The sequence below is a fragment of the Aristolochia californica genome, unplaced genomic scaffold (assembly GCF_029961685.1).
Source record: "Aristolochia californica isolate CCGP_79_NKW_82.1479 unplaced genomic scaffold, dmAriCali1.0.hap1 SCAF_4, whole genome shotgun sequence".
Classification (NCBI taxonomy): Eukaryota; Viridiplantae; Streptophyta; class Magnoliopsida; order Piperales; family Aristolochiaceae; genus Aristolochia; species Aristolochia californica.
Genome location: NW_027182103.1, coordinates 259788 through 270654, shown reverse-complemented (window position 1 = coordinate 270654; position 10867 = coordinate 259788). Strand labels below are relative to the sequence as shown.

At 37.9% G+C, this 10867-nt stretch overlaps 2 protein-coding genes across 2 annotated transcripts; both read left to right on the top strand.

Annotated features, from left to right (window-relative positions):
- The first annotated feature begins 471 nt into the window (after nucleotides 1-471).
- LOC137962877 (pyruvate dehydrogenase E1 component subunit alpha, mitochondrial-like) lies at nucleotides 472-4997 on the top strand. The gene is made up of 9 exons (XM_068809994.1): nucleotides 472-1327; nucleotides 1425-1504; nucleotides 1958-2035; nucleotides 3611-3706; nucleotides 3903-3974; nucleotides 4085-4138; nucleotides 4251-4316; nucleotides 4591-4671; nucleotides 4750-4997. The coding sequence occupies exons 1-8, from the start codon at nucleotides 628-630 to the stop codon at nucleotides 4633-4635; spliced, it is 1191 nt and encodes a 396-aa protein (XP_068666095.1). The 5' UTR covers nucleotides 472-627; the 3' UTR covers nucleotides 4636-4671; nucleotides 4750-4997.
- A 683-nt stretch (nucleotides 4998-5680) lies between these two features.
- On the top strand, nucleotides 5681-10404 carry LOC137963724 (single-stranded DNA-binding protein, mitochondrial). Its single transcript, XM_068810894.1, has 6 exons — nucleotides 5681-5847; nucleotides 7474-7634; nucleotides 7774-7982; nucleotides 8652-8752; nucleotides 9639-9698; nucleotides 9981-10404. The coding sequence occupies exons 1-6, from the start codon at nucleotides 5778-5780 to the stop codon at nucleotides 9995-9997; spliced, it is 618 nt and encodes a 205-aa protein (XP_068666995.1). The 5' UTR covers nucleotides 5681-5777; the 3' UTR covers nucleotides 9998-10404.
- The last annotated feature ends 463 nt before the right edge of the window (nucleotides 10405-10867 follow it).

Sequence of the window (10867 nt, the reverse complement as noted above, 5' to 3'; positions counted from 1 at the left end):
CAGTAAACTAAGAAGTAAACTAAGGAGTGAAGGATTGAAAATTAATTAATGCCACAGTTCTTCTTTTTTATGTAATTTTGGAAATGACCATATTACTGTATTAACATATGGTCAAATACCATATTGTATTTTTTATTTATATATGGGGAACATAATTATTTGTTAAGATGATTATTCATTGGAAGTAAGAAAATAGTAATATTGATGGGTTTGATTATTCTTATGAGATCAATTAAGTCATGTTGATTATTTAATAAGTAATAATTAATGGATTTTATTAATAGGGTGAGAACCCTCTTTTTGAATATTTAAAAAAGTATAAAAAAATTTAGAGGAAGTATTTTTTGCCCTTTGAATTTGGACATTTGCAAACAAAATAAAAAAAATGAATATAAGAATTATATTTTTTATTACCCTTTTAGGAAAAGGAATAACAAAACGATCACCAAACTTCCCTTTTGGTCTCTCTTTGCCATTTCCGTTCTGGTCCGGGCTGCCCCCTTCAGAATTCAGAGAGCCAATTCCGTCTCCTCCCTACTCTTTTTCTCTTTCCTCTCTCCGTCTCTCGTCTTCGTTTTCGATTTTTCGGAATCGAAGAGTATCTGAAGGGAAAACCCTAATTTAGAAATGGCTCTGCGTCGCCTCGGCCTGTCATCCTCCTCTCCTTGTTCGAATTTCCTCCTTCGATCTCTCTCCCTCCAATTGCATCCTCATCGCTCTTTCTCATCGGGAGAGCAGACCCTCACAATCGAGACCTCCGTCCCCTTCATCGCCCACAGATGCGAACCGCCATCCCGCACCGTCGAGACCACCCCTTCCGAGCTCCTATCCTTCTTCAAGGACATGTCACTCATGCGGCGGATGGAGATCGCCGCGGACTCCCTCTATAAAGCCAAACTCATCCGTGGTTTTTGCCATCTCTATGATGGCCAGGAGGCCGTCGCTGTCGGCATGGAGGCCGCTATCACTAAAAAGGACTGCATCATCACCGCTTACAGAGATCACTGCATCTATCTCGGTCGTGGGGGTACTCTTGTGGAGGCTTTCGCTGAGCTTATGGGACGGAGAGCTGGCTGTTCCAAGGGTAAGGGTGGGTCGATGCATTTTTACAAGAAGGACAGTGGGTTTTATGGCGGCCACGGTATTGTTGGCGCGCAGGTCCCTCTTGGATGTGGTCTTGCCTTCGCTCAGAAATACCAGAAAGATAATACCGTCACTTTTTCTATGTATGGGGACGGTGCTGCCAATCAGGGTCAGATTTTTGAGGCGCTAAACATGGCGGCGTTGTGGGATTTGCCAGCCATTCTTGTCTGCGAGAATAACCACTGTGAGCATTAATTGCATTTTTACATATCTTTTTCTAGTGATAGTACTTTTATTATAGTTTCACGTTCTCAAATTTTTAATGTCGTGGGTTGTTGTAGACGGGATGGGGACTGCAGAATGGAGAGCAGCCAAGAGTCCCGCTTATTACAAGCGTGGTGATTATGTTCCTGGCTTGAAGGTGGGGACTGATTTTATTTGATTTCCTTCATTTGTCACATTTCTATTTGTTTCTAGAGCTTGTTCGTACCTCATGTGCTATTTGTAAATTCTGGAGTAGGATTTTTATTTTCTTTTGTTGTGTTCACTTGTCAGGAGAGTTATAACAAATAGTAATGATTCGATTTTTCATATTCTTCCTTGTTTAAGAAGTCCAATTGCTTATTAACACTTGGAAGTGGTTTGGTTTTTGCATTATTTGTTATTTGATTTTACATGGAACGATATTAACCTTCGGAATCTTTAATGTAATTTGTAATTGATGCCTAGTTTGTTATGATAAAGGATGCAATGCATTCACCTAATGAAGATCATGTTAGAACTAAAATCTTCTGCCACGGCATGCTATCCAAAGAGCACTGACTCTTGTAGTCCAGTTTTGTAAGGATTTCATATTATGGATATGTTTTAACAGGTTGACGGTATGGATGCACTAGCTGTCAAACAAGCTTGTAAATTTGCCAAAGAGCATGCTCTGCAGAATGGACCCCTCGTAAGTACATCTAACTGGACGTTTTGTGATTCTAAGTGTATTTCTTTTGTCCTTGAATTTTTCAGTGATAGTATAGAAAAGATTTATGAGAGTAAGAAAATGATTTGTATTAAGATGTGCTATCACAATTTTAAATCAAAATTTTCATATATTGAGGTGAGATTATTATTGTCATGACTATGATCTGTTTCCTTTGCAACTTTGCTAAATCCAATTTGGAGGTCTGTGGATCATATGTTGAACAGAATATTGGTTCAGTGCAAGTTGTCTCATCTTGGATGAGAGGTGGTCAAATTGTGGGTTATGTGGTGCTTTTGGAGGTCTTTATTTAGTGTAGTTAGTTTTCTTTAATAGTTTGCTAGTTTTGATACTTGAACAGGTATATGGAGCTAGTGGATTTTACTTTTTCTGGTAGTAGATATTTCTTGTGAGGCTTCTGAACTTGGCAGTTGAGAAGCGTATTTTCAATGTCATATTTGAAGACCGTTTTAACCTGTTAGTGCCCTTTTAGACAAGCACTGGAAACACATTTCTACTTACAAATGTATTCTCAGGTGTGTTAATGTACCTTATTTCTTAGAATGCCATATCTGGTTGGTAAATTATTTGTTTAAGCATGTCTTGTATTAAGCCAAATTCACATTGCCAATTTGGATCAGTGATCAAATGTTGGGGTGTGTGTTCTAGAGTGAGGCATTGAGTTCAAGTCTCACCAAGAGTTAAAGGGTGTGTGTGTATTCAACAGTCCTCTTTGCCCACCTTTGTTTTCCTCAATTGCTCTCTCTCTCTCTCACAGACAGACAGAGACACACCGACACATACTCTCACCCACACTCTCTCCCCGCCTCCTAGCATTTCTTTTACCCTCTCATTTCTCCCTGCACAGTTTTCTTCACATCCTGTCATCTCTCCCCTTTCCCGTCTCTCTTTGCTCCTCCTTTGCCTGATTGTAATTGCAACCTTCTCACTGTTGGCCATTGGCCTGGAGGTGACTATGGTGATCTTGCTGCAAGCATGCACTCTTTTCTTTTTTTCTAAAACTAGAGCTAGGGTTAGTTCTGTAAATAGATTTTTTATTTGAAAAAATATTACTCACCATGAAGTTATTGAGTTTCTCAGTCATTGTAACCAGGAATTGGTGTCCAGAATTTGTATACACAAAATTTTTTTAGGGCAGGAAGTAATGGACCATATACTCCAATAATTTCATATCCAAATTTATTCAATAGTTTTAGGAGCTAAAAGCCTTATAATCAATAAGTGACACATGCATGAGTGGTTACTGTTTAGCAACAATTTTGTCTTTGAGCAACTCCAGCATTTTGATGAGGAATTGGCTGATGCAGTTCTTTCACCTGGATATCAAGAAATCCACAATTGTCTAAGATGCAGCATTGATGTTCTGTATTAGTTGATTAGTAGCAAACAATAACCTTGTGAGGTTTTCCTGTACTGATGCTGTTCAGTTTTATAGGTTAGGACATAAGTCAAAGAGTTAGTATTTTTTCAGTGTCAACTTTGATAGGTTAAGGTTATTTGATTAGCTGACATATCTTTTCATGTGGTATTTTCCAGATTCTTGAAATGGATACCTACAGGTACCATGGGCACTCCATGTCTGACCCAGGCAGCACCTACAGGACTCGTGATGAGATATCTGGTGTGAGACAGGTGAGGTCTATCTGCTTATTATGTTTGTCTTAATATTGTTATCACCATTATGGCAATATCATTATTTTCTGAATGCTTATCTTTTTGAACTTGAATATGTATCTGTATTCTGGATACTACTAGAATGCGTACCCATACCACAGCTGTTCATTACATAATTGTTGATATGTTGTTTATTTGGTTTGCTTACTTACAGGAGCGGGATCCAATTGAAAGAATAAGAAAGCTAATTCTTTCTCATGATATTGCCACAGCTGCTGATCTTAAGGTATTTCCAAGCAACCTAAAGCAACCTAGAGATATCATATTGAATGATTAGAACTTTTCATAGCTAGGGTTTCATACTTAGAGATAATTGATCACATTTCCTTTTTGTAGAGCATTGAGAAAGATTTCCGGAAACAAGTAGATGAAGCCATTGCGCAGGCTAAAGTAAGTACTGGAATGAATGTTCAAAGCATGGATTACGTTCCATTTTTTATTTATTTATTTTTTATGTATGATCAAACTTGTTGTCTCTTATACTACTTTTCATTATTAATAGGAGAGCTCTATGCCGGAACCTTCAGAACTCTTTACCAATGTTTATGTGAAAGGCTATGGAGTGGAGGTAAGCTGCCCTTTGATGGAAGGAGAGGATTGCAGTGAACTTTGTTTAAGTCCACATTTTGTGGTTGTCTAAATGGAAGCAACATTTCTACTTTCTAGTGGTATTTCTGCTATGAGTGCAAATATGGGTCCTTTCATCCTAGTGGATTTGTCTTGTTGGTGGGACCTTTGGGTTTCTTCGATAAGAGTTCAAAACACATCTTCTCTGATGTATATGTATGTATACCTTTACTGTTTGGCTGCTCTGTGGTTGAACGAGGCTGCTGGTTTTGCAGGCTTTTGGAGCCGATAGAAAAGAAGTTAGAGCAATTCTTCCCTGAGAGCTGTGGTATTGCGCGCATGTCCAGGAATAAAAGGTGTGTTAGTCATCAATGTCCTCTAATAATCCTCCTTTATGTTGGGAATTATTTGATGGAGTTTCTTGATATTTGCAGAAATGTTTTCTGTCACTACTGGACAGTTGCTTGGATGACCCTCTGAAGTTGTAAAATGTGAAGTGCTCTCAGCTGACGGGAGGCATTGTATTTTGTGAGTTGGCATGTGAGGAATGGTTATGTTGGTCAGACATTGTGATTAAGGAGTTGTGAATATTTTTACCCTTTAAAATTTACCTGGTGCGTTGATCTGGATTAGACATAAAGGAAATAATTGCGCCAAGGGAAGAGTTGGTTATTCAAAATAATATTTTTGATCAAAATGCTCTGGTGAATAAAAAAGGCTATACGAATGTAGTCAGGCGAATGCTGGGTTGGACCATCTATTCAAGACAATGTAGGGATGAAGTTTCTTTCACTCCTTGATGAGAAAGGTTACTTATTCCTGCATGGACTTGTTATTTCGGTTTCTGTGAACTGACTTTACGGTTTAATAAACGAGAACATAATCGATTCCTCTCAAATTCTGCCTCTGAAACTAGAGACTTGTTTATTGCAGGACTCTTATAATCAGTTACACATAACCTGTGTATTCGATGGAGTAGGATGCCAAGTTAGTTGTACATGTTCACTTGTGAGGATAACATAGACCGTGAGAGTCTTTCAATTTATTTGGTGCAAAAACATGGTCGGTCGGATGGCTGAGATAGTCCTTATAAGAAAATTACGATGGGATGGTTGGGATAGTCGCATGTACCTTTAATTATGATCTGGCTGAGATAGTCATATTGCATGTTTCGCATCAAACGGCTTTTCAAAGGGTTTTTCGTATTGGATCAACACTCTATATACAGATTTATATATATACATATATATGCATCAGTAAAATAAAAATACGATCCCCTGAAAAATGGGGTTGGATCGGGTCTGTTAAAACCCAACCGGCCTACTCTTAGGTATCTGGGTACCCGCCAGCAGCGCTTCTTACCTGCCGGGTCTCCGGTTACGTCCTGGGCAATCGTAGTCGTTTTCTTCTTCTGCTTCTTCTTATTTCGTGTTAACCCCCCAGAACTAAAGCAGTATCGGGCATGAGTTCTCTCACAGCCAGGGTTGTGAGGTTTTTGCGGTTGGCTCCTACCAGGACCAATTTTCCCCTAGGTACTTTCTCATTCTTATTTGTGTGACCAATACATTTGTGTCAGAAAACTCTGGCTTCTTCATCATCTTTTCTTGTTCTTGATTCGCATCTAGTAACTTTATGTCCTTGTTTCCGTTTAAAGCATGAAAGTCTCCGTTTTGAGTGCCTGTTCCCTGTTTCCGTTTAACTGTACAACGCTTGCGGTTGTGATGTTGGTTCTAGTATACACACCAAGTTGTTTAAAGTAAGTGGCTTGTGGTGTTGCTCGGACGTCTGAACAGTACTTCCACCTCAACAAAAGGGCACGTTTTTATGGTTTAGAGCTGGTCGCGATGGTCTAGGTTTGATAGTCTTCTGGGGGGGATTTGAATGATCTGAAGGGAGTAAGAGTGTTGTCCATGCCTGTATTTGCGTGCATATGTTTTTCCATCTTTTGGTTTGTAATCCATGTTAGGCAATGATCCCAAATTGGGATATAAGTTTTCAAGTTGAGCCAGCTCTTCTTATAGGCATGAATCACAAATAAAAACCAAACTGCAACCAAGTTCATGTAAACAAAGTAAGCTTGGGATATTGTTCCTTTGTTTTTATATTTATCTACAATTAGCTTCTGCTTTCCCACCTTTACCTTAATGTCATTCTCATGTTTAGCATTCTGGTTCGGATGCTGTGATGTGAGTAATGTGATCGCCATGTATTTCAATTAAGTTTGTCATGGACAACATATGAAAAATTTAGCTACCCTCTTGATATCCATTCTGTTTATATGAATTTCCTCTTTCTTTACTTTGCATGAGCAGAAAAATTTGTGCAGGAGTGCTATAAATGAAATGGCCCTGCAATAACCTGTTTGGAATGTTTCTACTCATTTACAAGTTTCTGTACTTCTACAAGAACTCTTTAAGTGATAATCTAGTGCTCAATGTTTGAATTCCTATGGTAGTTTATCAGGTTAGTTTGCTCAGAATCCCTCATTGCAAAGCCACTTCTCCTTGATTTAGCTTGTTTCCTGTTTTGACTTCAGGCTTGAAATGCACCTTTTCTCCTAACAAAAAGAAAGAAAAAAAAAAAGAGGAGGCTGATGTGCTCAGAATCACATTGTGATGTCTTTATATCAGATGGCTTCTTTTTCAGAAAAAAAAAAAAGTGAATAGAGGCTGAATTATAGTCTCTTTGCCAGTTGATTCACTAGGTTCAATTTTTAATTTTCTAATAGAGGGACCTATTAGACTGATAAATCTGAGTTGCTTAAGAATGTAACAAAGCAAACTTAGTTAGAATAGAATGGTAAATATCTAACACCGATTAAATGACAGAGAAAACTAATTTGTGAGTATTTTCATCCAACTGATTTCAGAAACTAAATAATGAACATTTGAGGCTGTTCTAAGAAAAATGGTGATTAAAATGGTCTATTGTGAAATATGATTAGTAGAAGTAGAGAGTAGACATATAAAAGACATATGACTTATAGCATCAAATTATTTGTTGTCTAGAAGTTTTCAAACCAAATAGCTATATTTATACCCAGGCTTGAAAAACAACATGAATAGATCCAATTATGTGACAGATATGACTTCCCTTTTGTATATCTAAATATTTTGTCTTAAGAGTATCTGTGCTAATAGGAAAATTTTATTTTTCAGGCCTGCAAAAGGGATCACTATCGTGCTACTCAACAGTTTCATTTGATGATGAAGATGACAATAGGGAGTTAGACGTCGAAGATTTTGTTGATAACAGGAGAGCATTAGAGCCTCAAGGTGTAGACCCTAAGAAAGGTTGGGGTTTCCGAGGGGTTCACAAGGTGTTATATTTAATTCTAATGCAAATAATAAATAACTTTTATTCTTCTGTACTCATTAAAAAAAATCGTGGTTCTTCTTTTTGAGTTACAAGCACAAGATTTTAACTCTTTTTTCCTTTCTTTTCCATTCTGAACATAGGCGATACTTTGTGGAAAAATTGGGCAAGCTCCAGTGCAGAAAATCTTGAGGAATGGGAAAACTATAACCATCTTTACTGTCGGAACTGGAGGAATGTTTGATCAAAGAATTCAAGGAGCATCCAATTTACCAAAACCAGCTCAATGGCATAGAATTGCCGTGCACAATGAGCATCTTGGAGCCTATGCTGTTCAACAACTTGTCAAGAAGTATGTATTTGGTGTCCATAGGGGAAACTAATCTCCATTTTCTATCTCTCCAAAGAATATTTTTTAGTCCGTTACATTATAGCTTTTCTCATCCTTATCCATTCTTTAAAGTTGATGGTCAGTATAGCATGGCACAAGTATTAGTTATTGATTTTGTTGAACTAGTACCAGATTGTTCAGTGCTCCCAGATTCCATGACAATGAGATTGAAGGTGGTTGTTCAGCTGGCTGTTACCATTATAGATGATCTGATAAACTGTATAGTTTCACAAAGAAATAAGCTAGAATGGGAAGCGGGAGCTCTACTCTCCTCTTATGTCTTCCCCAGTATGACTGAAATCAGGAAAGTGCTTGAGAGTTTCATTTGTTCAGCCAGTTGGTGGGGATCAAGCTGGGTGGTTCAGCGAAATCTTCAGCTTGTTTCATTGATCTTGAACTTATGAGCAATTAAGTGGTTTGTTGTTAACACATTCGTAACATTTTCTAAAAAAAAAAAGGAAAGCATTTATGTCATTATACTGGTTGACCCAGGTTGACCTGATCTTCCTGCACTACTGTTCTTTGCATTATCCGGCTGTTGAAGATTGACAATAGTTTTTATCTTGTTTAATGCTTTTGTATATGTCTACTATTCTTATTTTGTGCTTGGCACTTGCTAAATTATTTCAGCTCATCAGTGTTTGTTGAGGGAGACATTGAGACCAGAACCTACAATGACAGCATTAGTGGTCAAATTAAGAACATACCTGAGATCTGTGTGCGACGTGATGGTATGTGGGGAGCTTTATTCTGGTTGTTGATATCTTGAGTATTCATTTGGAGTCATCATTTACTTAAAAGGGGTGCACAGAAGTCATTTTTGTATGTTACCATGACCTGCTCTTTTGATTTGTTGGTTACCATGACCTGCTTTTTCAATTTGTTTGTTACCATGACCTGCTCTTTCAATTGTGTGTTACCATGATCAGCTCTTTCAATTTGTTTAAGTAGAACACCTGGAGCGATTTGAGTGATTTATCTTGGATTATGGTTGTATTGCTATTTGTTGGTATACTTGTCCTGTCTATCATTGACTATGTTTCTAAATTTACCAAAAAATGAAAAATAAGTTTCCTAGATTCTTTACAGGAGAATTTCTCCATGATAACTTATCCATTATGCATACATACTATACATCACTGGGCTAGGATGCTTTTCGTGCCTGAAGCACAGCCACCAGAAATGGTTATATGCTGGATAGACATGCAGGTTTGATGGTCTGAGATGACCAAGCTAGTGGTTCTTAGCATGAAGCAAAATTCCTTTTGATGCCTTTACCAAAACATTTACTTCTAAACTAAATGAAAGACAATCACAGTCAGAGTGCAGGGCCCTCCTGGTTTGGAAGCATTCACTTACATGAAAGACTTTTTCAAAATCAACTCCAAGTCTTATGTTATGTTAATTGACATGCTAATAGCATGTAATTCAGGAAATCTTCATCCCATACTTCTCTTTGGTGTGCTGAGTAGGAAAATTAAAATGCTACCTTCCTTTTTGTCTGGAAATGCAAAATCCCATGTAATTTTGTAAGAGTCTCAAACGAGTATGATTGTCAAAACTCCTTTTACTCTGCTACTTTTGGTTTGCTATTCTCATGGGTTCGCTTTCTTGCAGGCAAGATTCGTTTAATAAAAACAGGTGAAGGTGTCAGCAATGTCTCCCTTGATGATCTAAGTAAAATTTCCAGCCTTACTTTAGCTATTATTATTTACTGAAAGCTCGACCTGTGGTCTGTATGCTACTGGGAACTGTAGTTTGCTCTCCTGGGAATATAAATGACGAAGAAAATTAGCTAGCATGGCATATGGTTGAAGTGATGGGCTTCTCAGTCACATCATGACCAGATCTCACATTTATATTTGTTAATTGTCTTCACTTATTTTATAGTTTAATGAAACTGTGAAAGCTATTGTTATTACATTACGTGATAATGATGTGATCAATTGTGGCATGCAGGGGACGGACTATTGTAGTGTACAAATTTGCAGTAACACCATGTGAGGGGTGGAACAATTTCAACTTTTGAAGTATGCAACATGCCCATGAGGAAAACTGATTTGTTACACTCACGAAGTAATTTTACAAGGCCAAAGAAATTATTTATGTGGCTTTAGAGTTCTTTTCCTCCCTTCAAGTGACTGTTGAATGAGTAATTCAGATGGAACGCATGCCAGAATGTCATCCCAACTTGGAGAAACTGAAAAGTAGAGGACTTAGGCTGCGATTGTTTAATGGTCTGCAAAAATTTTCCCCTTTGAATTCTTAAACAGATGATTTTGGAAATTCATGTGATAATTATGGCATGGAGCCGCAAGCTGTATCTGGTCTACTTTAAGATTTTTATGTGTTTTCATTTGCTTTAATGGCAGAGAAATTGTACTCTATGGATGTTCTGTTACTTCTCAGCGTTGCATTCAGCACACTCCATCGCTTCATTTTTGTTGTATAGGATTTTAAGTCGTTCCTGCTGTTGCCGATTGTTCGTACTGTTTATCCTCTTCTTTAGCTTATTTTTTCCCCGCGTTCTGTAGCTACACGAACATAAGGGTGCGTTTCTAGGTTTGCTCGAAGAGAACGTGTGCAGGTATTTTCAAGCTACATTCAATGACTAAGTTGAAAAACGAGTGAGAATCCGGAATTGGCATACAATCCTGGCCGCAGTAGCAGCTGTGAATATAGTGAGGACTGAACATAGCGTGTTTTTTTTATCTATCGTCCGATACGTCTTAGATTTCGAGGGAAGTACGTTTTCTCGTACAGAGTTACAGTAGCGTAAAACAGAGACGGCAAGGATCTGAAATTAACTGAAGCACTTGAGCTATTCGGGAGAGCACACAAGGATG